At 40.9% G+C, this 27,262-nt stretch overlaps 1 protein-coding gene across 1 annotated transcript in view; it reads right to left on the bottom strand.

Moving 5' to 3' along the window:
* Positions 1–27,262, bottom strand: part of TEDC1 (tubulin epsilon and delta complex 1) — a 77,402-nt gene that overhangs the window by 16,424 nt on the left and 33,716 nt on the right. Inside the window, exons 6-7 of the mRNA XM_057402403.1 lie at positions 10,461–10,547; positions 7,308–7,520 (exon numbers count right to left, since the gene is read on the bottom strand). Of these exons, the coding sequence (XP_057258386.1) occupies positions 7,308–7,520; positions 10,461–10,547 (300 nt within the window). The remainder of the gene's footprint in view (positions 1–7,307; positions 7,521–10,460; positions 10,548–27,262) is intronic.

Genomic DNA, 27,262 nt, shown 5'->3' with positions numbered 1-27,262 from the left:
CGTCTCTCAAGCTTTTAATGTTTCTCTCTTCCCTAAGGAGCTGGAGTCTTTTAGAATACATAAGCCCCATGAAATATGTCAGGCTAGGTAATGTATTTCCAGTTACAGTTTTTGTGTGTTTGAAATCGGTTTGCTGATTTAGCTACTGCTGCATTGTCTCTGTCTCTCGCACAGTTCAGCACTCATTCAGCAATCAGCACAGTAAGCTGCATCTGCAAACAAAGAATCTTTTTAATCTCTTTGTATGCTGAAAGCTTAACACTGACTATTCAAGTCTGACCAACCTGCACAGAGCTCTCAGAAACAAGCAAGACTCTTACAAAAACATCCTAGGTCTGCTTCTCTGCAAGAACTTTCCACATGCATGCCAGCCCTAATCCAGGCTAGCTAGGGGCTTCAGGTCTAATGCAAATGTTGGGTCCTGCTGTTGAGAACCAACACACGGAGATTGCTTCTTTCCTCCTTCCAACACAACATAGAGCACACTGCCCTCCAGGAGCCATCACTTGCATCTCCATCGGCAAGCAGCCTCAGATCTGGTAGGACTATAGGCAGATGACAAACCAGTGCAAGAAAATACATGAGCAAGAAGTGAATACAAGGATTAGGATCTCACTTCCCACTGCTTTATAGCACATCCATGCCTTCTAATAACCTAAATTGGCTAATAACATGCAAATTCCATCAACAGCAATTTTAATCCTACATTTAACTAAAGAACTACACATAAAAGCCATTAGCTTCATCCCTCCTTGACATTTTCCTGTCCATGTCCTCTATTGCTCCTTTGACGGATGTTTCTGCTGATCTCTCTAGGTTTCCTCCCCCTTCCAGGCATCTGGGCCCAGCCAACCATGCACTTCCAAAAGCTGCTCTTGTGGCCTTGCTAGTTCTTCAATTTCTTCTCGCATGAAAAGCTCTACTGACAGCTGCTCGGTGCTCCAGATGGAGGTTTACAAATACGAAGTAGAACACAGAAATGCTCTGGGACCAGGGAAGGGGCAGCTGAAGGGAATGTGCTGACTGAGGAAATAGGCCAACACTGAACCATTCCATACCACTCCTCCACTTCCTGCACCCCAGACAGCCTGGATAATTAACTACTCACTACACTGATATCTTCATATTAGCAGAAAGCCCAGAGAACTAGAGTAAACAGCAGCAATAACAAAGACGCAATGTGAACAGTTTATTTTTAAAGAAAGAGCTTTTGACAAGCCTGCAGAGAGCTCTCCATGGAGAGCTTAGCTGGCCCTTTGCTGCAAGTCCCGGGTTTAAGGCAGCAGAAACATCCTGACCCAGCACTGGTGCAGGAGGAAACACAGCAGACCAGGAGCCAGCCCAACCCCACCAGTGCTCCTCACCGCTCACACACTGGAGAAAATAATGAGACTTCATATTTTCCTTGCCCACACACATACACTGCACGTGCCTTCACTTTCACGCAGGTTAACCACACACATAGCACAACCACCAAGCACTAGCAGTGGCTACTAGGGTACCCACAGCTCCAATTTATTATGAGGCATATAGAAAAACTTTGGAAATGCACTCGTTTGAGTAGGTAAAATTCAACTCAATCTTGGTAAGAAAACAAAAATAAATCCTTAAGTATGTAGAACTATGTTTCAGCATCAGCCTCTGGAGCTGCTTCCCTACTTCAAATAATGAAGCCTTAAATCAAAGTGCATCAAAAACCATTCAGTATTTTATAAATGCAAGATCCTTAGGGAAAAAATCTCCTTTTATTAGACTTCACAAGGTCTCCAGCAGTGTGCTGTGATGAGCTGGCAGTGGCAAAATGTTTGAGTGAATCAGGACTCTTGGGATGAAGTGAAAGCCTCTATGTTCCAGTCCCCACCATCCCCATGTGATGGGGTGTCCCATGCCACTCCTGTCACCATCAATAATCACCACTGCACTTCCCCTCTCCCCACCAAGAGAAAGCTAAACATCCCTGTCCTATACACACCCCACCCCCCCCCCCAGCACATGAATCCAAAGGGCATGTATTCTGAATTGGGCAGCCCTGAATCCTCTCCCATCTCTATCAAGTCTGCGTGTGCAACAGTTTGGGAAGCTTAGGGGCTACTGAATGGAAGGGGAGGTGACTAATCAGAAGAAAAAACACAGAAACAAAGACAAAATTCAAGTTTCGGTGTGCTCTTCCACTGTCATTAAGGAGGCCTGATAGAGGTCAGAGATTATAACCTCTGAAAGTCTCAACTCTTGGTACTCAGGCATAACATGAGCCAAGCATACAAGCACAGCCACCAGTACTTCTGGAGAGGACTCTAGTGTGGAAAGAGCACGTTCAAGCTCAGATTAACGGCTTTAAGTCTGTCTGTGCCATGCTTCAGACGTGTATGCATGAGCAAGCTCCATTCCATCATATTGCCATCTCAGAGGAGCCTGGCTTGCTTTTAAATGCTAATGAACACAGAGTATCCAAGATGCAATATCCCAAGTTTCAACAAAAGCTCAGTATGATGTGAGCTTTTATGTGATGAAAACTGAAACGATCACCAAGTGCAGTCAAGTGCTCTGCATTCCAGTTTGTGGATGCCAAAGATTTAATACAGACTAAAATCGAATCCCCATCTCAAATAGAGGAGTAGGTAATAAACTATTCAGAAAGGAAAAAGCAAACAAACAAGTTTTCTGGAATTAGAAGGTCTCATCTTTTACAGTTAAGTTTGTTTCTAAGAAGGGAAATATTTTTAAAGCTTAACCACTTCAATTAACTTTTTGATAATTTGCAAATCCCCAAAATGTCACCAGAGAAATGATGAATATTTGCCCAGTACTGCATGGAAGAAAACAAAGCTAAGAGTAATAAAGCCACATATTCAGATCACACTTCTGTCATATGCCTTTTCTCCTCCAAGATACCAAACATATTGCTGCCTAGACATGGGTATCAGTTAAAATGTCATATTAATCAGGGTTTCACAGATCACCCAAATCCCATGGCAACATTCAGATGTTTCCAGGTGAATGACCCTGAAAGGGAAAGGGTTTCAGGGTCATTCCAAGCACACAACCAAGGAAAGAGCTGGGGGCTGGCAGAAACAAACAAAAGAAAATAAGGAAACAAAGAAAGAAACAAAGAAAATAAGAAAACTAAGTTCCTGGATTTTTAAATATTTACAAACAATAGTTTTAATTACCAGAATCAGTGTGTAAATGATCAGACTTGCAACAAACAGACACATCCTGAAACCACATCCTGAATAACCAGACATGGTGGCATAGCAATGGCTTTAACACACTGAAATAGCTCTACACTGTACAAAATAAATAAATGAATCAATCGCAGGCTTGCATAAGTGAAACACACTTCAACAGGTTTTCTAGCCCAATCCAGTCTTAGAGCAGGTCCAGATCTTTTTCAGCCACCCTTGACAGATATGTGTATAACCTGGTTTGTGCAGGGTCCAAGGATGACACTTCACAGCTCACCAGACAACCTACTTGAATGTTTCTCTGCCCAAGGCATTAGGAATTTTTTTATTAGTACCTAATTTTAATCTCTGTGTTGCAATTTACACACATTCTTGTCCCACTTACCGAGGACAAGAGGAAAAAACCCCTTCAGATCTTTCCCCACAGAAAATGTATTCAAAGAATCACAAACCTCACTTCAGTCTTTCCATTATTAACATAAAGACCTTCAAAGACCTGACATTCTGACTTATAATAATATTCATCTCTCTCTTCTGGACTCTTCCCACATTCCTCTCTTGAACTGTGACGCTCAAAACTGCATGTACAGAGCGAGCAACTGTACCTTGTTTTAGCAAAGCTCCATCTAACCAAGCACTATCTCCAACAGTCTTCAATAGCAAACAGTTAGGGAATAAGTTTAGGACTAGACAAATATGTAATACCTCACTGGAAAATATAACCTACTTAAACTCTAGTAGCTTACTGCTGAAGGATTTTCTTGACCAGAGAATACTTCCTATATTTCTTGCTTAACAATGATTTTTTAATCTAACTTGTCCTGTAATTCCCTCTAGGTTCCCCCATTATGAAAACCAAGTAGCATCAGAAGAACAATGAAAAAAGTTTCCTCCTCCACTGTGATATCCCTCTTGTAGCGCGAAAAGCCCTTACCTAGGTAAATTTCCTCGCAGAGAAGCCCTTTCACAAGTGGGATCACCACTGCTTCCCCTCCCTGCACCTTTTCAGCTTAACAACATCTTTTTTGCTTCTTTTTGAGTTACGACTACAACCAGAACTGCACATGGCATTCCAGGAATGGATGGGAACATTGTAAGTTTTGCTTTCCTCTGTTTTTCTAACACTTCTTAGGATTCAGTTTACTATTTCTGACCACTGACATTTCCACAGAACAATCATTATAACCCCAAGAGCTCATACATGCGCCATGACAGACAGCTCAGAAAAAAAGTGTAAAATTATGATTCTCCCTTCAGATGCATTTGGTTAGATTTATCTCCATGCAATTTTACCTGACATTTTACCACTTCACTACTCAGTACAAGGACCCTCAACAATCCTGTGCTACTGTCCTTCATGTGCTCTCAGGGATTTAGCCTCATCTCTCCACCTGGGCATCTTGCTATGCACCTCCTTTCCCAGAGCAGTTACACACATGCTGAGCAGCATGATAAGGTTCCACCTGGAAACCCATCGCAGCCACCTCCTCTCCTCTTCCTGCTCTGCTGTTTGCTCAAGGGTAAGAGGAAAGACAGTCAGGTGGGCAGTTCATTTTTTTGAGAAGTTTTTCAGGGACTTTATTAAATGCCATTTGTAAATGCAATTAAACAACATCAATCCAACCTCCCTTGCCCACATGCTCACTGGTCCCTTCCAAGAGCTCCAACAGATTTTAGATTCATGATTCTTCTGCAAAAACTGCTCTCTTCCTCAGTATATCACGTTCCATCATGTGCCCTCAATTCTGTTCTTCAGAACAGTTTCTACTCAGTTGGCTGGCACAGACATCAGGCCTACTCACAACAACAAACACAATTACTCTGTGGATTATCACAGTTTTTGTGAAGTACATGGTAGGGGGCACAAGAACTATAACAAACTGTACTGTCCCTCAGCTGAGCAAAGCTTGTGAAAGCCAAGATAATTTCCAGATGTCTCAGTATCACAAGATACAAAGATAGGGGTAATGTCAACTTTAGCTATGTTTGTATCTTCTGTTTGATTAAAAAAAAATAATATAGAAGGAAAGACTTGATAAGCTTATTCTTCCAGGGAAAAGCCTGAAGGGGGCAAACCCATAAAATTGGTATAGGAGCCTACATTCAGCAAGCATCCTGACTGTTTGTAACAAAAAGACAGACTACAGACAGAAAGCAGCAACATAAGCAGCAACACTATTCAAAGGAAGGACTGATATAAAAAGTATTGATGGAAAGTCATCTGATACCCCAGCATCCCAAAAAATGCTGTCATGTAGTGTTACAAAACAATTCTGTTCCAGGGCACGTAAAAACAGGAGACACTAGTGATAAACCATCCTTTTAGCAATACACCTAAGATGCACTCCATATGTTACCCACAGTCATAAACTAATGTGATGTTCACTGAATCTCAGGAGCACAAGAACTTAACTGACCATCATTCAAATCCAAAGAGTACAATGAAGAATTCATCAGTTAATCTATTTAGACTTCATTTCCAAATTCAGACCTAAAAAAAATTCAGTGTGTTTATTATATAATATTTAACAGCATGCATATTGTTATATATAAGAGGAGTCAGAGCATATCTTGCTTTGGAAATGATGCACTGGAAAATAATAGTCACGATCATTTTGCCATAAAAGCAACCAAATCTTATGATGCTGGAGACCTGCCTGGTCCAGTACCCCATCACTGACAGTGATCGAAAGCAAGTGCTTAGAGAAGACTACGAGACAGAGGCAAACATGGAGATACTTCCTCAGAATATTTCCTCAGCCTGCAATGATTTGTACTCCCGCAGCTTCCTAAGTTTGTAATTCATAATGGTATATTTGATAGCCTGTGATGAATTTCATCTTCCAAGAATGTGTCCAACGGATTTCAAATCCATGTACAGTACTTAGATCCACAGTGCCCTGTGGGGAGAAGTTCCATATTCTGTGTGAAGCTGCAGCTTCTTGTGCCTATCCCTGTCAAACTGAGCCAAATTAGTTCCTTATCCTTACAGCCAAAGAATGCAATTAGCTCTCTACATATGTTTTTCACGCCAGACCTTTTGAAATCTTGGGCAAATACCCCTTGATCTGACAACATGCCACTTTTCATTTTGTCAACTGATCTGCAATTCTGTCTACCAACACTTCAATCTTAAAACAGAAAAAAAACCAAAACAAAAAATACCTCACACAACCCCAAAACCAAACCAAAAAAAAAAAAAAAGCCCAAGCAAAATGAAAACCCTCTCCTGAGTTAATACAGACACAAAGCAATGATACAGCATTTTTGTTACTGCTCTATCTGCCCCAACTACCTCTTTCACTTTTTCTCCATCCATAAGTTTCATAGATTCTGTGGCATCCTTCTTTCCTCTTGATGCATGAAAAAAAATAAATAGCGTTTACAGCTGCACCTTCATTGTATCTTCTCCTTGTACCAGCATGTTAATATTCAGATGAACCTTCTACACCTACATTAACAGCTCCTTTATTTATGTCCTACCACCCCCGCTCGGTGCTTCCCAGTGTCTCCCCATCCCTATGTTAGAGAACACGATGTATACTTCCTTCATATCACCTGTTTTCCTCTGCAGCCAGCCTCCCACAGCCAGTCTGTTCCCCTACCAAAACTTGTGCTTAGTCCCCTCTCTCACTTCACAGGTTTCAAATCATTCTTATTCCTTCCCCCATCAGATATTTCAAAGACTATTAACTCAGTGACAGATGACAAGCTCTGGCCTCTCACACACTCCTTTCCCTACAAATACCTATCTTCATTTTCCTCACTATAACCATTGCTGATGCTTTTAACCTGCTGCCTCTATCCGCTCCGGGGGCTGCCATGATTTTTCCTCTTCTCTCCTCTGCAACGCCTATCCTTTGATGCCTTTCCTTCCAAAAGAACACTTATTTTGTTTCAGCATGCTGCTTCTCTGGGACAGATGCCTACTTTGTTTTTGAAAGAGCACCTGGCATGCTGTGCGCATAAACAGACAAGTAACTGGAGATCTGATATCAAGATTGCAGCAATGTTGACACACAGCAGACACAGAGAAGCTGTCTTATGACGAGCCATATAGGATGAATAATATAGGATCTTAAAAAAGTCACTAATGATCAAGAAGGCCACCCAAAGCCTTACCTTCTCACACCACGCAGCCTTTCGGTCAGTTACAAGCTTATGCAGTTGGTCACGGAGTGTCATTAGGTCTCTGGATAATCTGTCAATTTGCCCAGTCAGACTGTCAGCCCAGGGGCAGCACGAGGTCACCTTTGGCAGCTCACTTCCCTCTACATGAGTGTCCTGGGACTCACACATATTTCCCTCTTCAGCCATATTATCTAACACAGTTTCCTAGAAGAAAAGGAATAAAAGTTACTCTTCATCAGAAGCAGAAATGGTATGTCCCCCATCTTCCCAGTAATTCATAAGTAGAAATTCACCTCTGTCATCTCAGTATACAATTGCTCTACAATTTCAGAGTTATTTTAAGAGATAACCTCTCAGCTCACTTTAACATATATTTCTAAGTTAGCAGAAAACTTATGCTGCCAATCTAGCTTATTTTAGAAAGCACTGAATACTGTGAGATACTTCATGCTTTAGTGCAGTGAAGAGTAACACTCATGGGACAGAGATCATTATTGAGGAAGCTCTACATATGCTCCTTCCCCTCAAACTCTGAGGTTGGATGCATTTCTATGGTGTTTCGGAATGACCAGTAAGGAGATATATGCTTACACTGTTCAGGACAGCCCCATCTGGTACGTGGCACAGTGAGCTGTAACACCCACGAGATCACCTGTGCCCATGTAAAACTGCAAGTTGAAGAAGGCCAAGAAATCCCTGCTCCAGGCTCTGTCAGCTCTGCTTTGACCCTGAGCACCTACCTGGTTCTATAATTAATTTTGCAGCTGCCATCAGAGATAGCAACTGTTATTTGAAATACTAAAAAAGCCACCACCAAATAACTTCAGAGTCCTTGAAATGCATGCACCTGTATACACTGTGCACACAGATTATGCAGAAACACAGTTTTCAAGCCAGGGTAGCACAGCATAACTAAAGGACCCAGGCCTCTTCACTCAAAGAGTATTAAATATCTATTTCCATATCGTTATTAAGAAGACACTAAATAGGAGAGGTCATAATCTCTTTTAAGGATATAATTTACATTCAAAATGATCTTTAGAAATTGGAGGAGTGATGTGAAACCAGTGAGGAGAAATTCAGCAGTTGAGCAGCATGATCTACACACAGGCAAGGAAAAACCAAATGCATAATTACTGGCTCAGCAGCCACACCGCTGGAAGAGACGTCAGAAAACCAGAAGTCACCAATGCTGCACTGTTAAAGTCAAGCACCATTTTAGGTAGTATAAACACAAGTCTCTGTGATAGAAGAGCTCTGACTGTAACACTGATATATGGGGTGAGGCACCTGAAGTTAAACACAGACAAATGGGAGGGAAAGTCCCATATGAGAACAGCAACAGCCATCAAAAGTTTGATTGAATGGCCTACAAGGAGACATTGAGAGAACCAATTTTGTTAGCCTAGAAACAGGAACTGGGAACACAGTGACATGCTAACAGACTTCACTTATATAAAAGATTGCTATAAAGAGGATGGGAATATTTTTATTCCCCTCACCCCCTCTTTCTCTCTCTTCTCTGCAGGTAGGTTAAAAACTCTGGCTTCATGCACAGCAAGAGGTTTTTTTGGCTCATACAAGAAAAAAAATTTTAGATAACTAAGAATTGCAGAAGATATCCTACAAAACCTCCTTTCTTAGCGAGCATCAGAACTGTGAACTGCCATGAAGGAGCACTGACCCCAGCAACTGATGTTGACCAAAGGCCCAGCTCATGACAACACATATTTTGGACACCCACAGGCTAACAAACTGCATGGGATAAAACAAGGCTTTTGTTGTTGTTGTGTTTTCTGTTGTTTGCTTGGTGTTGTTTTTTTGTTGCTGTTGTTGTTAATTTGAAATTCACTGAATGACAGAATTTTAAAGAAACATTACTGCAGTCACTACATTTGCTGTAGTTATGTCTTGCTGTCACGCTCCTGCCTACAACCATCAGAAAGACCTGGCAGTAGCCATGCGACCACCATCCCAGCCATCATAGCAGCAATGTAAATCATGGGATAACTGGAAAGAGAAAACTACCGTATCGTCAAAGTACATCTCATCCCCTTATGTCCTACAGCATCCAGGAATAACCACCATCATCAGCAAAACAAAAGAAAAGAATTCAGCCTATTGAATTATTGAGAAAGAAGTGCTGGTTAGGTTTTTTGCAAGTATTTATTTAGGACTTAACTCCAGGAAGCACACTAACATTCCCAATACTCCCCACACTGTTCAACATGTCAGAGACAAACATTTTGGTGGATACACTGAAATGCCATAACATTTGCTGTTACATTTTGCCTATTTGGAGTCAGGCTTATGCTAGCATTGATGCTTTCCAAATAACCATAAATGACAGACATGTAAAGCAAAAAGCATGATAAAACTAATGCCAATTTGATTGGCTTTGCATTGGAATTACCCTTCAAGACAGTGATGTAATTTTACGTTCTTCTTTGCCTTGCTTTTAGTGTAGAACAAGGCATATGGGCAATTAACAGTCAGCTCACTGATTCTCAAAATTTTGTAAACTCATATGGCTAATGTGGTGCTCTGAAGAATTATTTTCAGCAGCTGTGAATGGGCAAAAGTCAGAGAAAAGTGAGATGGATGGTACCGTTTACACTCACTTGAGAAATCTTCAGAAGCACAAAGAAAGGCTTATTGATTTTCTTGTGATCATTCAACACAGTTCAAGGTGAAATCGACAATGTCAACACCATTTGCCTAGGAAAAATGAAGCTGTTTCCAATATTAGCTGCTTGCAAGTTTAGTTGTTCTCAAGTCTGCAATAAAGCTTAGAGGCCCTCTTCTGAAAAGCCATTTACTTTTAAGAAAACGTACGATTGCTGTGTTTAAAAAACATTAAAGAGATGAAGATCAGACATTTTCATTTGTGTTAACTATATGAAATTCTGCCACTCTGTCTGCAATTCCTCAGCTTAGCTGAGTGAGTCTTATTGAAGAAAACAGACGAATGAAGGCAAACTAAGGAAACATGCCTTACTTTACCAAAAGTTTTTTCCTTTTTTTTCATATGCTGTTGAACAGTTGGTTTGCAGCATTTATTTCTGTGAAAAGGGGCCTTTGGAAGTGGTCAGCTATGACAGAATCAAGAAAGCTGCACCCATCAAAATCAGTATGATTCATTACCATCCACTGCCAATAAACTGGTTCCAGTTGCTTCCACTCCAGAAAGGCTTCTAGTTGCATGGTTTCAGACTCCAGAAGCTGTAATAGCTAGAGAAAAGGAGACAAAGGAAAGAAAATCAGGTAACATTGATCACCTGTGAACTAAATGAAATGTGTATTCGGTCTGAAGAACAAAAAGTGTCAGTGGTATACAGGAAACATTATGTTCCTTCACATAAACCTGTAAAACCAGCTGCAGAAACATGATGTTAAACACTTCTCCCAGCATCTCTGATTTGTTACTCACCTCAAATGTACAAACACCACCAGCTTTTCTATACATAAACGTGAGTTTCCGTATTGTTTTAAGGGATCAAAGAGCCATAACTGATATATTAAGGCCTAGATGCGTGGCCATCTTCAAATCTACACTTCCTGACTACCAAAATAAGCTATGTTTCTCCAACAGAATTTTTTCATCTATCCACTCACTCACATATATCAAGGCTGTACAGTCTGAACACCTTCTCTTCCAGGCCATGTACAGCCTTCTCTCAGCTAAAACTTACATAGTTGGCTTTGCTCCCTTACCTATAGACATCTCAGACCTCCAGTATCCCCCATCCTCTCTGCCTTTCCCCAAAAACTTTTCAGCCTTATTCAGATCACTCAAACTGAGATGATCTCCAATGCTCTAAAATAGTATGAAAGAACTCCCTTTAAAAATGTTATCTGTTCTATAAATTGTCTGATCTGCTGCATGAGAAATCCCTCCCTTTACCTAAGAGCACATAAAGGAGAGAGGTTATGTTCTAGGTGTACAAATTATAATTTTTTCATAAACATATACATAACATGCTTGTATGCACACGTGTATGAGGAAAGAGACATCCCAAGACTAAATATTTCCATATAAGTAAAACAAAAGTTCTTGGGGAAAATGACAGATGAACAAATTAGGTATAAATCAAGAGCTTACCAACTTTAACAATTTCAGTACTGGCCATATATTTGAAATGAAGAATTTTAACACCAATCTGACACCACAGGCAACTTTTTAAGATGACAAATAACAGTATATAGTTTCAAGGAGAATGGTAAGGACCAGATCAATACCGGTTAAACCCACCTCATACAGACAACTATCTTCTGCTAGCTTTGTTGGGTTTAGTTCTTACTACATAACAGGGAATTCAAGTAACTGCAAAGCATGAGTTGACTTTGCACTTTTATTCTGCAGATATAATTTTAAGATAAAGAAATCCAAGAAGGGAATGCACTTTGCAAGACTAACTGCTGGAAATTATGATCAGTTTGCTCTAAAACACTGCTGGAACCAAAATACAATTATTACACATTTGTTCACAGAACTAACACTTGGCATTATGCTTAATGACTCTGCTAGTTTCAAATTCAGCTGGTATATGAAAAGTGGAAGAAAGGGTTTCTGTCTCCTTTCTTTTACATAGGTATATCTACAGCACTAACAGCTTACATTATGGGATCTGATCCTGGCAATAAAACCCAGCCAAAAGGTTAATTAAATATTCAGGCAACAGCTAAGTTACTTGATTTTAAAGTAGCTTTGTAATGTGGTCATGAGCTCTGTGTGACTGCAGTATGAACGTGTCTTGTGACAGCTGAAAAGGGCTGAAGGTTGCAACGGGGAGCTTTTACATTTTAAGCCTTCAAAAACAAACAAAAAAATCTTAGTAAAAGCGTAGTCATCACCTTTAGTTTTAGTCTCACTAGAAAAGCTCCTGAATATTAAAAAAGCCATATGTCACTTGCTTTCATACCCACTGAAAGGAGATGATTCTGAAACTTCACCAAACCTGTAAATGATCTGTTGCAGTTAACTAACCTTACAGCAATCAAAGCTTTCTGAGCAGGCTCCTAACCTCAAGCCTTTCAGGATATTTTGCAATTTTTCCTCTCTTTCTTTTTTTCTCCACCCCCACCCCCCCACCCCGCTGTTCCTTCGATTACACAAAACTTGAACAGCTCATTTGAAAGGATTCATTTGACTCACCTACTGGTGGCATCCTCATCTTTCACTAAAGTATTACCACCCTCCGAAATATCAGGACATCAAGTGTGTGCTAAATTGCTTCAGCCATAAATCAGCAATGGGGCGACTATACCACTCATTCTAGGAGGCCAGTTTTTAACCTAGTTGAAGGACTTGAAGCACTGTTCCTGGACACCAACATCCTCTGCCATCTTTTATATGGGCCTTGCAAGACTCTGATGTTATTGCAGCAGAGAAAATAAAGCAGAACACAATAAAAACTATGTATTACAAATATCCTTGAGATACCTTAGCAAAAGCATAAACCAAATAAACGTTCAAGGCAGGGGCAGGGCAACGGATTGTATACCTGCATGCCATTCATGTGGTCACAAGGTCAGTCTCCACAAGACCTAGGGTGACAGGCTCTCACTACCTGCACTTACGAAATGAACATCTATCTGGATCAGTGAGTTTGAGGTTAATGGCGTACATTTTCTTAGGTCACTCACTGCAGTCACAGCACAGCCGGTATTTTAGCTGTGTTTGCAATAGTGGAAACTAAAGCCCAAATTGTACCTCTGCATTTTCCCCAAATACTGGGCTTTTCTCATTCATTTAACACGAACAACAGCTCACCCAGAGATGCTTTTATATGTGATAAGCAGTTCCACTCCTGCTGCTACATAAACATCTAAAAATGTGAGACAAACTCGCACACTGCAACTAAAGCTGCCTGCTCATTTTCAGTGACCTAAGGACCCAAGTACTGTCATGCCCCCTAATGAAATTTAGTGACTAATATTTGCAGAAAAGCATTAATTTTGTGTCATGAACAAAGCGAAGCAGGAAGTCAAAAATGTGCCTCACGTAGATATCTAAAAGTCATGCTTATACATAACGCATGAACATTGTCTTTCCCTCCTTCATTCTTCTGGAGGAAGTTATTGCTCTAAAATACTTACACTGAGATAAAAAGTAATGACAAATTCAAATCACTAATCTCTGTGGAGAAGTAATTCCATAATGAATGCTGAGAGCAAACACTCTGCAGTAACAACTTCTTTAAACCATTGTAAAGAAATCATCACTGGTGCAAACAATTTGCAAGCAACCGCCTTGCTACAGAGGCTAAACTGCTTAACGGAGCTGTCTCAGAGCAGGCTGCCACAAAACCTCAGAGTGATGCAGAAGAATGTGAACTCTAAAGAACAAGCTTTGCTTCCTCTGACATGTGGCTGTGATCCCCAAAGCAAAATATCAAGCATCCAACACAGCTCATGGACCTCAGAAAACTTTGGGAACTTCAGCTGCAAAAGTCCTAGGTGACCACATCTTCTAAATGATATTGGATACTCAACGAAAGGCCAAAGTTGAGTCCTCTATGATACCCACAAATCTAATGCACACCAAAATCATTATTTGAACATATTTTTAATTACTTTTTATGTTGAGACAGCAATCCTTTTCATATTTACTAGCATACTACTAAATTCATTAATGCCTGTAGACTGTTACAGAAATCAATATTTAATAATTTGCAGCATAATGCATCCTTTTCATAAGCTCAGTTCCAGAGAGCTCCCCGCAATGAGTATTTAATCTCCGATGCCCCTAGATCATAATTCAAGTACCATATCACTGGCAAAAGTATTTTTAATCAAAAATTGCTCTGCCTAAATATTCAGAAAATCATCCTACTGTTAAGACAAAAAACAGTCTTTCAGCAATAAATTATGTTTCTTGGCTCAGAGACAAAATACTGCTGATTCATCAACTATTCATGGATGACTGTAGATAGAAAACTTGCACTGGACTCCAGATCACCGCAAACCTCACTCTCAAGGCTTGAGACAGGCTTAGACAGGGGTGGCTTAGTGTGAAATCTTATATGGGGAAAGTATTAAGACTATTTCATACTTTCTTTGGTAGGAAATTACCCAACTGAAATTCTGGTAATCTGGATACAAGTTCTGAATATGTAACAACCAAAAAAATGCAAAGAAAGGAGTAAACACTCATGAAAAAGTTACACAGTTTACATTATCAGAAGTAAACCATAACTGGGATTAAGGCTTTAGAGACCTAACCAAGCACCAGATGAAATAAAATATTTACAACACAGCTACTATCAATACACAGCTCCCTTATAAAAAAGAAAACATCATTCCTTGACAAATGAGAGCCTCTTGGCAGGCTGGCTGTTAGGTGGGTGACATTTTGTTTCAAATGCCACATACTGCCCAAATTGCACATTAGCAGAGAAAAGTTTTGAGACCCCATCACAAAAAAAAAGCAAAGGAAATCTTGGTATCATAAACATCTCAGGCTGGGACAAAAAAGTAACACTGTAGGTGGACATGCTCAGTGCGCCAAGATTCAGTTCCACATTGTGATTTATTCAGAAGCAAAGCTAGTTTAAGACATTCCCATATACCTCTTGAAGCCTGAAGCAAAAATAAATAGGCCTGAAAACTAGAAAGTCACACTGGAGTAGTGTGAAGTACAAGCAGCTGAAGAGCAAAACCCAATAGACCAATAAGCAGCCTCTAGCCACAAGGCAAATAAAGAACTAAAGTAATTTCTCTGCCCGTGAAATATCACTGAGGGTTGAGACACAGCAGGAGAAATATGCTGCCACCCAACCATCACAAGGCAGGTGGATCAGAAAGGCTCCTTGATGACAAAAGTGCATGAGAACTTCTCCCACAAGCTATGGACCCCATAGGGACTTTCACTGAAACACTAGCAGGGATGAGGGAAGGTCCTCTGTAGCTCCAGAAGCAGGTATTTCTGTGTTCAGTGAACATCATCTTTTCTGGAATTGTAATGCTTTGGGTTTTGGGGGGCTTGGGGTTTGGTTTGGTTTGGTATTGTTGGTGGTGTTTTTTGTGCTACAAACTGTAAGGGAAAACATGATTTGGATCTTTTGCTGAAGACAAAATACATAAAATACAAACCACATCAGCTTTGGGTGAAGGAGTGTAATTCCAAATGCTTGGATGTGTGCAAAACCTCCAAACACCTAAAACAAAATCTGTAACTTTTCCACTTGCCAACACCAGTTTTATACCACTGCAGCTTTAACTTCAGTTCAGCTGTCTCAGTTTTACATTGCTGAGAACAGGGAATAAAACCACCAGTTAAAAACTTAAGTGACAAAAATCATCATTATAAAACATAAGTACTATTTGTGAAGGGATTTAGAAAACAGCTGTTTAAAATGAAACTGGAAGAAAATGGAATTAAAAGCAAACAAAATGAGGCATTTGGCACATAAAAATTGTACCACAGCTTTCACATTGATAAGCAATGAACTGGGATGTACTAACAATGACATTCACTTGCCAAACAACAGGTCAATGAATGGACCACTTTGCATTTTTCCTATAGAAATGGCACACATTAGAACAGAAAAAGATCAGAAAAAAGAAGACTGAAGTGCAAGTTCATACTTTAACAGCCAAGATCAAGATGTATGAGAATGGAAAAGGTACACATTTTCTTCCCCAAAGGTACCACCAATTTTGGGTGCCTAACTTGGCATACCTAAAGAGACAAATTTTCAGGAAGTACTAAGTACCTTTAGCTGAATATATGCTCAATTATGCACATCCAATAGGTAACAAAATAAAAATCACAATTTACTTCAGAGGAATCCCAGCCAGAGGATTTCAAAGTAAAGCACCAAATCGTATCACAGTACTGCCTGACAGCTGTTCATACTGTACCGCCAACCAGAACCTCCATGTAGCTGATGTCAAAAGAAGACCATTATTCATCTGCCTTTATTCACACAGTTTCCGTACACAGAACAAAGTATTATCCATACTCAGGTTTTTTCCTCTTCTCCCCCCACCCTCCACACTTGCCCATTTTCCTATATTTTGAAAAGACCACAAAAACACACATAGAAATCAAGAGGAACAAGCAATTCCTGATTTGCTTTTTAAACTTATCTAAATTCAGAATTGATGCTATATTTCTGAACAGTACTAATATCCTGGTTTTCGTGTGTTTACACACTGGATGGTACTACATCATGAAGAAGTGATAGTCATATGAAGAGCATTTCCTTTTCTTTGGGTGTGTGCTATGACTACTAATTTCAGCAGGGGAACTAACCCTTTAGGTTTTACCCTGCCCGCTTTATTATCCCATCCATCCTTGCCACCAGCTTATTAGATCCACCTACTGCGCGCTTTCTTGACATTCTGATTCGGCATTTGTCAGTGAAGAGAGACAAAAACAGTACCCTTACACCAAGCCAAAGAAAAGCCTGTATTGCAAACACCTACTAAGCCAAGGGGTTGGCCTTTTTTCTTCCCTTCAGATTTAGTACTTTCTCTTCAAAATATACTGTTATGTAGCACCAGTTGTACACCGGATGTCTTAAAACTCCTGTTAAGGGTATGGGTTCACCTGTTCTCAACTGAGTAGACCAACAGGCTGCCAGTCCCAGCCACCACACATAAGCCTCCCAAGCTTCCTTTTCCCTCAATGTCTGCTCTGTGCAAGAACAGGGGCTCAGAGGCATATGGCAACTATCTTCTAATGCAGACCTTCCCATATATGCCTGCCAGCTCCCTGCCACCTTCTTTGCCCACTGGCCTGTAAGGACTAGGTGATCCTTAACCTGGGGCTGGATAAGTAGTGACATACAGGGCTTCCCAGTTCTGTTTTAAGGGACAGCTTGTCAAGGACAGAGCTGCATGGCTTCACCTGCACTCCCAGGGCACCATCAGATGGACATAATGGCTAGGACTGGCTTGTACAGCATTCCACAGCAACAGAAACCCAACCTCTGAGCACTAACAATTATAAATGTTAAATAAAATTTAGCTCTCACCCAAAGACAGAAAAAGAAACATGAAGAAGAATGGCTTCCACCATTGTGAGACCCAACAGCACATATAATTATCAGAGATTTCATTCTAGTGAAACAATGAGTTTAAGAAGTTATTCGATATGGGATTAGTCTAAGCTTGCCAACTTGATATGAATATTTTCTCCCAATCTAGCTCTTCTTTGACAAGCCATCATAGCCTACCATGCATGCAGGTATTTCACACATTTTTAAATATGCATTATTGACTAGAGAAACTACTAATTTAAAGTCTGCTACAGTCTCCCTTGTGTCAATTAATTTCTCTCACTAGGCTCTTAACACAGTCCTTTAAATTAGCAACAAACATATTTTAAAAGAAGCACAAATCCGAAACCACCTGCAAAACATGAGTAACAGTTGATTGTATAACTCTATTTCCTTGGCTATTTAAAAAAAGAAAAACTACCTGCCAATAGAGCTAACATTATGGGCAAACTGCACACAAAGTTTAATTTTACGAGGCTATAAAAAAAAGCTTTACCTGTCTTCTCCCTATCTGAGCTGCATTCTCACCTCTGAAAAACAAGAGTTTAGCTCAGCTTTCCAGCAACAGTTCAGTTGTGACCATATGAATATGTGACCATATGAATTTAACTCTAGTTTGCTTCTTTAACTAGCATGAGGCTAGAGAATGAAACAGTCCTGTTTTGCTTGACTTTCTGAATGGGTGTGTCTTTTTGATGCAGTTGAGAATGCAGGACAACAGAGGTTGCAGTGAGGGATCACAAGATCGTCACAGCCTTCACCAACAGACGTATTTTGGCACTAGACTGACAAGCCTAAAGTCTCTTTTCCAATCAAAATGGGTAACTGATTTCTCTTTTAGATGAAAACAACAGTAAAGACTCCAAAAGCAAAGATGCTCTGCACTCTCTAGTGGCTACTGTCAGCTTCAAGGCACAACTGAAGAGATGGGTTATGAGTTTTAAAGCTCCTCACCTTAACATTTTTTCCCTGAGATTTAATTTGTTCCCTCAGGACCTAATTTCCCAGTTAAGATCCACTAGGTTGCACCACTGAAACCCTTTCAGACTCCAGCACAAGAGAATGGCAGCAAGTAAGCAACTCTCACTCTGAAGTCTCCTACCAAGGAAAGTTAAGAGGCAACATGACCAGGGTATTTCAACATGAATGTGGAAACAAGACACCTCGCACACCACGCATGCCCCTGCACATCAGCCTCAGCTGATAAATGGGAATTTTATCATTCAGCTCGCACACATCAGATATGATGCTGGTACAACTTTTTCTATAGCACTGTAAGGGACCACAGAGCCTGCCCAGCCTCCCTCTGTTGGCCCAGAGCATCACCTGAGCTGTGGCAGCTTGCTCCCACCACTGGGTTTGTTAGCACTTCCACAAAAAAAGGTTATCCAGTGCCAACTGATGACAAAGCACCTCAGCCTTGTCTCTACAACTTATTAATTCCAGCTGCATTGTCTCAGGTGGAATTATATTATAGTATGTCACTGTCGTTGCCACAGCATTCAAATTATGTTAAGTATGGCATAAAACAAGCAAAAGCACAAAAGCAGCAGTGAAACTCAGTATCATCCTATCAGTTTTTCTGTCACTGGCAACCACAACCAAGTGTTCATATCAGGCAAGCCATATAGTGCCATATATATCCACTGTGTTTCAGAAATAGCTTCCTTTCTTACGGTGTAGGAGACTAAGTAAGATATTGCTGCTACATAGTCCAACAATTTATGGAGTCCATGATGAACCACTGCATCATTTTTTCAAGGACCAAGAACTCTACGTGCTTGGTCAATAAAATGTGCTAAGTAATAACTCACCCCCCAAAAATGGTGATGGCAACTCCAGAATTGCAGCTCTGTTAACTCCCCTTTTTTTTTGTATGGCTAGGTTTAACTGAAGGCAATATTAATGACAAATTGCAGCCTAGGGAAATTTTCAGGTGAAGGTAATAATGCCATGAGGGAGAACGATTTGCTTTAGCGTAGCTATATAGTGCTGCTAGTTCTTCCAAAAGGACACTAATTGCAGCTAGAGACCACCTTGCTTAAAAACTATCTAAAGAAATACTTTAGCACTAAAACTGTCTGGAAAAACAAAATAAAGCATCCATCCCAAGAAGGGGGACTCGGAAGTGAAATCAGGTACAGAGTTCAACAACTACATGATTCATGACTGCATGACAAGCAAGTACTTGTCATCTGAAGATGCTCTCATACTAATTACCATCAGCCGACGAGAGAACCACATAGGTGGTAAGGGACCGCTAGAGGTCTCTAATCCAATCTCCTTCTGAAAGCAAAGCGCTCAGGGTTCTGTCCAGCAAGTCCTGAACATCAACAACAGAGATGTCACTCTTTCTCCAGTATCTAGTTCCACGTTTTGACCACCCTCATGGCAATTTTTCCCCCCTTGTATTTGGCCATAATTTCTCATGTTCCAGCCTCTGCCTGTCACCCTCCTCCTGTCTCAGTGCACCTCTGAGAAGAGCCTGGAGTGTGCTCCAGCCCCAACCACATCAGTGGCCTTCCTGGACTTGCTCCTGCATGACACTGTCTTTGCATTGGAGGGCCCAAACCAGACACCTTGCACTCAGTATCATGAGCACTAGACAGAGGGACAGGATTCCCTCCCTTTGCTCTGACAGCTGTGTTTCTGTTAGCAGGGCCCAGAGTGCAGTCAGCCTTTGCTGCCTGGGCAAACTGCTGACTCCTGCACAATTTGCTGTCATCCTGGACTCCCACATATTTGTTTTGGTTTGTTTGGGTTTTTTTTGCAAAGCTACTTATTAAGCAGTCACCTTCCAGCCTGATGCAGGCCTTTGCAGTAGCCTTTATTAAGCTTCCTGAGGCTCATCTCAGTTCATTTCTTCAGCCCCTCCTGGTCCCCCTGAGTGGCAGCACTGCCCTCAAGTGTATTCAATTTGGTATTGTTCACACACTTGCTGGTGGTGTGCTCCATCCCATCATGCAAACCACAAATAAGATGTTAAACAGTACTGGCCCAGAAGCTGATCTCAGACACCACTAATGATCAGGCACCAATTTGAGTCCAGTGGCCCAAACAATCTTCTACTCACATTACAGATCATTTATCCAACCCATCTCTAACCAGTTTGGCTATAAGGATTTTCCCTTAGTGTTATGTAAACACAGGCACATTCTCTGTCCTTGTCTTTCTCAAACTGCTTGAATGACATGTCTTTGCCTCCTTCTTGGATGGAATACTCCACACTGCTTTGAAAGGGAACCACAAGCAGGAGCTGAGGGGACTGCGGAGTGGAAAGTGTCTGTCCCAGAGCAGGTGGAACTGAACCAGCTGGTAACAGCAGGCATCAGATGAGCAGAAAACCGTCTGACACCACAGACAGTCGCAGGGAAGGAGAAACAGAGGAGATTGTTTTGATCATATTTATTCTTTGAGATTTAAAACAGTTTAACTCCTGCAGAGAAAGGCTTCTTTCTCTCTGCAGCATGAGGATAAGTCATTCCATATGTTTCTAACCTCTCCAACCTCCCATAGATGGTAATTCATACTTTCTCCTGTCATCAACTCCAAACACCCACCCTGACCCTCCAACTGCTTCTTGGCTCTGGACAGTCCCTGTACATCTTCCCAGCAGGATCTGGAAGCCAAACCCCACTGCTATCAGAAGGGAGGAAAACCTGCAACAGCAGCACAATAGGAATGACCAGGGAAGTAAGGAGAGGAATTCTGTTCCCAAGACAACTGGTGCAGTGCCTGCCCCAACAGGGAGACTGCTTTGTGAAACCATACAAAGCATACGAAGGTAAATCATTTCTATTTAACTATTTTTCAAAGCCATCCCTTCTAAAACTGACTTGAATCTGCCTTAGAAATAACAATATATATTATCTTGCACAATTTGATTGCTCTTGCTTCTACAGTGCACAGCTGGCCAGGCCCTTTCATTTTCTTAAGGATCAGAAACTCAGCTACAAGTAGACACTATCTAAAAGCAGCTTTGAAACCATTTGACCTCTAATTCTTCCTGATTTTACACAGATTACAAGGTTTGCATATGCTCTGCCCCATTTTTGCAAATAAGTACCTGATCTACCATTTCCAAGAGGTTTCAATAGCTACTATAGCAAACCATGTTTTATACGATAAATGTCAGCAAATGAACTGAAAACCAATTGCTGTGGTATTTCAGAAAGAAAATGACATGGCAGTTGAACAACTCCTTCTGTAGAGTGAATCATTAAAAAAATGCAGGAATTAAATTCTTTGTTCCTGCCATGCAGCATGGGTGGGCAGCACATGCTGTCACTGACAGTTTCTTTGCTTTCTTAGTGCTAATTCTTTCCTTGCAATGAAATGTGAGAAGAAAAAATGATACCTGAATCACTGAGAAGTTTTTGATTTCATTTTTAAAACGTTTCCTCAAGTAGCCAGTCTCCTACTCTACAGGCAATACATAATAACAACCAAATCACTCCATTTGCAAGACAGTATCCACTGCTACTCCAGTAATTGTGAGGAGGGGTTCCCATGTACACAGCTGGAAGAGAAAAATACAACAGCTTTTTCCATTTTCAATAATCTTCAACATACCAAGCTTCAAAGCAAGAGCCTTCTCCCCCAAAAAATCAACAATAATCCAATTACTACTGGATTTTAAAGGTGATCTAGGCAGTGCCACAAAGAGAACAAAAACTCTTTAATGTATTGAAGCATCCTCACACACAAGGAAACTGCAGGTTTCCCAGTATAGCTCATCCTCCCTGCAGGCTCTGAACCTCTACCTACCCCAGTGTAGCAGACTTCACTGTGCACAGTACCATGGAAGGCACTGCTCCCGGCATTGCACTATCAGAAGACCAAACCAGAGATTAACCAGAGACAAAGAATAAATCTTTCAACGAGCATAACCCATGGGGATTTAAAGCCAACTCTTGCTCCGTTGTTCAGCTTACCAATATCAGGGCACCAAGGGGAAAGCAGTCGTCTAGGACACGGCAGGACCCTCAGGCAGGGTCAAACAGCCAGCTCAGACCAGCCAAGTACCACAGATGCTCTCCTGACCCTGCTCATCATATAGCAGCACAGAGGCTATATTCTGTTTGAGCCTGCAGGTGCCCTTCATATTAAATCCGTTCTTACAAGCCTCCACTCTTTCTTGTTTGAACAACCACCATTAAAAATCGAGTATTCTGGATCACTCAGCTCCCTCGAGCTTTCTTGTGAGCCTGCAGGCCTCCCGCATTTAGGTGCTGGAGCCCCATGTATAATTCAGTATGTTATCAGATCTGCTCTTCTCTGCAATATTAATGTCAGCTCCCATGTTAGTTCTCACCAATCTGACTATGATGCATGTAAAACATCTAAAGTAACTGTGGCTGCAACAACACCACAATACATGAAGTAATTTAACGGGCTAGGGGGGAAGCATCGGCTTTGATGGGCAGTGTTATTCAGAGCTCATAGCAGTAAGTATGTTTTACACTTTTAATACACAATCCGGGAAGAGAACTGCTAAGGTTAGAAACTTAAGCATTCAAAGTTTAAAAGTGCCACAATTGAAGCTGTCTAAACAACACTAATTTGACCATCCCGTGTGTATAAGGTCTAGAATTATATGACCAAAATATTTTGCTCCAAAATCTGTCTCACCCAGGGCACGGAATGGCTGGTGCTCACCCCACAAGCTATTCCTTTTCCTTATAAATTGTATATTATTCTGTCTATTCTTCAGAGGAAAGCCACGGACTTATTTGCCATACATCACCCAAACCTCATTCGGAAGACAGAATTTTTATCTTCCACATAAACAAGTTCTCTTTCCTAATGACCCATGTGAGACGAAATGATAATATTATTGTCATTTTACAAATGGGAAATGAAAGCAGAGAGATGAAAGTGAAATGCTTCCATTTCTTGTGGTTGCATTAACTGGGAATTCCGAGACCTGATTTTCAGAGAATTTTAAAATTACCATAAAGCACTTCATGAATACACCCAGAAGACAGCACAACTCAACAGCTTGCAGAAATGCTTTATGTAGTTTTCACTGAGTTAGTTCCTGAGCCAATGTAGCTCCTTCAGCTGAGCACCTTGAGTGGAAGACACCAGGCAGCTGGCCCAGGCTGCATTAACACACACAACTCTACTGACTCTAGGATCCAGCCTAATGCTTCCGCAGAGCAATGTGCTGAAGGACCTATTATACTATCTGCGGTTAAATCTGACATTACTAAGTGATGCTGCCTGCATGCTCAAACTCTGTAGGAGATTCAAGCACAGGTCCCACCAAGTTCAGCACCAGCTGGGAATACTCAACATTTCCAGAAATCAAATCTCTGAGCATCAGATTGTTCACAAAGAACATGAACATCCCATTGGCAGCCCACCATGGAACGCCTAGCCGAAGTAACTTGCATTATTTAATGTGAGAACTGAAAGGCACAGGAGACTGCAGCTCTCCAGGACAAAGCTCTGCTATCTCAGCTATTAAGGTTTCCTCCTCTTCCAACAATTTGCCCACTAATACAACTACTTCTTCACCTTCCTCAACCATTTTCTTCACCACGGCTCTCACTCAGAAACAAGGCACTCTGCTCTCCATCTGATATAATGGTTCTGGGATAAAGTACCCTAATAAATATGCATTGCACTGCAACACCGTACTCCAATGTAGACAATTAATATCTTTGGTGTTTTTAGAAAGATACTTCTGAAATTCCTCCTGCAGCATCAGAGATGCCCAGGTGCCTGCAGAACCATAATCTCTAGAGGTACTAGATATGCTTCAGACTCTTGGGTCAACAGACAAACTAGCAGCAGTAGCAGGTTGTCCACCTGGACCATCGCTGAAAGGGGATGTTTTCCTGCAAGTAGGAAATTTCTCAGAATCCCACAAGGAGCAAGACAGTGCTTTAAGTCTTTAGACAGACTCATTTTCCCTGTTCTCAGCTCCCTATCCTAATTCTCCTCTCTGGTCTTGACGTCCCTGCCAATATTCAGCCTGTTCTGCCACAGCCTCTCTTTAATGCCTCACTCAAGTCTCTTTTCACCCAGATAGTCTGAATTCTTTCACATCATCAGAGCCACCTTGCTTCCCCCAATGCCCTCACGCAGGCCTCCTACCCAGGGATCTCTTCCAGCTTCTGACTTCACTGAACACAAGCCAGAGCAAAGAGGCCCACCACTGTCCATTCTATCCCTTGCCACTGCCTGTCTAGAGCCCCACTTCTGCTCCCAGCCTGCAGCTCCTATAACACAGTCACGTTTCCCATGTTCTTCAATGAATAATATTAGAATGGCTTAGTAAAAGCAAATTAAAGACAGGAACAGAGGAAAAGTTGAATACTTTAAAAGGGCAATGCATTTGCTATTTTTATTCAGTACCGTGGCAAGCATAATGATGCAAATTCAAAAAACATGTCATAATTGACCTTTTCAAAACATATGTGTCCATGGGCCTAACATACAATTCATTGGTGAACGCCGAAATTCATTAAAGGGCAGCAGTTCTAGAACTTCTTCTAATTTCATCATTAAAATACTTAAGATGTACTCAGCAGCAATCATCAATGAAAAATAAACTTGCTTAAAATGGGTAACAATTTTTATGCATTGGGTTAGAAAAACCCATGCCTTAAAAAAGTTCTGTAAAAGAAAAACAAATCTTGTTGCTACAAAATCTATCAGCTTACCTGCTGTTCTGAAAATTTAACAATGCCAGAATCCAAATATTCTGGTCATCTGAAGCCCTGTAAGCAGATTCATTAAGTGGTCAGGAGTCACTACAGCTTCAAACTAAGCTTGTTCTAGCAGTGCATAGAGTAAGTCTAAAAACCTCCTTGTGTTCCAGTCCTCTTGGGGCTTGGCTGTCTCTTCTGCCCTACTGCTCTGAGAATGGTGTCACAGCTCACACAGAGCCTGGCATAACACTCAGTAAAATGAATCTGCATGAAGATTTCTGTGGAGTCAAGACTCACCACAGAGGAATTTCAGACAGAAGATGCGCAGAAAAAACAAAACGAAACAAACCCCCCCACATTTTCACAAATCCTCACACGCCCTGACGCAATTACTCTTGAATTTTATGCTGTAGTATTTTTTAGGCAGGGTCCACTTGAAAAATTTCAAGTATTTTTTTTCCTTCCAAGAAACTGAAAGACAATGACAAACTGGCAAAGCTTCCCTTAATTAGAACTGTAGTTACAACATGAAATGCTGATCCTGTTCCATGACAGAAATGGCAAAACCGTGGCTTTAACCAAGGAAATGAAGCAATGAACATATAAAAAGCGGAGTGCCAGATCAAACAGAATTAGTTGCCAGAGCAGCGCAGAAGATAATGAACCTAGGCCAATTTATATCAATGAAGGCAGTTTGTCCTTGAAGCTCAAGGTCATTCTTTCAGAAAAGATGATTTTTTTTTTGTGGAATTTGCATGCAGTGCAAGCCTTTGCTTCCTGAATTCATCTTCTACACAACAGCATCACACACTATAGCATGAATGAGACTTTTTCTGTTGGTATCTACACTGAGAATCGTGTTGGTTCAATTGCTTTTTGTACAACAGATGAAAGGACATCATAAAATATCAATGGTCCCCTAGCAGGCTCTTTGAAATTCAAAGAAGGTTACATACCCTTCACCCCCACCATACAAGACCATAAGAGGGTTGATTCCAGAAATACTACAGGCTAGCACAGGTCTGTGTCAATCAATAAAGTGACACAGTGTCAAGCTTAGCAGCAGGATTTTAACTGTTTATTTTCATTTAGCGGCTGACTGCAGTGCCTGTCACCACCAGGAACATTCCATGAAGTACCAAACAACCAGGAAAAGGACACCAAATATCCCCTGAAACACAGCAGCTAGAATTATTCTGCCATAGGTACTCCATTTTCACCCAGGACGGTCAGCAACTTAGAATCCATTTCTGGAGATAATGCAATAGCATTGCAATTATTCAGTAACCGGCTGAATAACTTGTATTAGATAACAGGCTTCACTTTTGCTGCTCTGCCTTCACAGACATTCTAGGAGGTGGTGCTGTCACTAGAATGGAAATGGACCAAAAACTCTCACATGATGTTTGTGCCCTGAATATACTGGTTGATCTTACCATTTAACATGCCTATGCAGATAAAATACTTCAACAGATCAGGAAGACGTTATGCAAGAAGTGCACAAGCCCATATGTGCAGGCATATGATGCAAAGTAAAGACTCAAATTTCATGCAAAGTAACTAGAAAATGCATGTTCAATATTTCTGAAAACTCAAAGCCTATCAGCTCCCAATCTGAATGAACATGTTCTGAAAAGAACAAAGCTCTTTAGTGCTCTGCATGAATTAAAACCATGGGCTATTACTCACAGGGAATAAACCTGTTGTGTCACCCATCTCTAACAGCCATCTGGACACATGTTTTAAATGGAAACTGGCACAAGATTTAGGGTCCAGAATCAGCTTATCTTACAACTTGATCCTTTACCCCTTGAACGTCACAATAAGAAATTATGGAGTTCCATCTGACTGAAGGAAGCAAGACACGTACATTGGCTTCCTTCCATGACACATGAACAGCCCAGAAGGCAGAGCAGTGCTATGCCTGTACCATCCTATTCCATCCTACCCAATCCCTGCTACTTGGAGAGCTAAAGCTTACCTGAATTTTTTATGGGCATGGAATTGACCACACATTATATATGCAAAGGCAGACAATTTGCTTGCTCCTATTTACTTATTACCAAGGACCTTAGTTCCTTAAGCTAAATACATTTCCTTTAAAATGTGTTAATGGTCAATTTTTTTTCCCCAAAAAATTCCAATACAAAATTATTAGATATTGACATACAAGTTCTATAAATTTCTTTGCATGTCCATCTGGCAGACAGCTGCATTATTTATTTCCTGTCACACTCAGTAAATTGATCTACTGGCATTTAAAGGTGTCACCTTTACT

This window comes from Pezoporus wallicus, unplaced genomic scaffold (genome assembly GCF_028554395.1).
Source record: "Pezoporus wallicus isolate ANWC-B61680 ecotype Strahan unplaced genomic scaffold, APGP_CSIRO_Pwel_v1 contig_6665, whole genome shotgun sequence".
In the NCBI taxonomy this organism is placed as follows: Eukaryota; Metazoa; Chordata; class Aves; order Psittaciformes; family Psittacidae; genus Pezoporus; species Pezoporus wallicus.
Note: the sequence above shows the minus strand (reverse complement) of the source record. Positions and strands in the feature narration are given on the sequence as shown.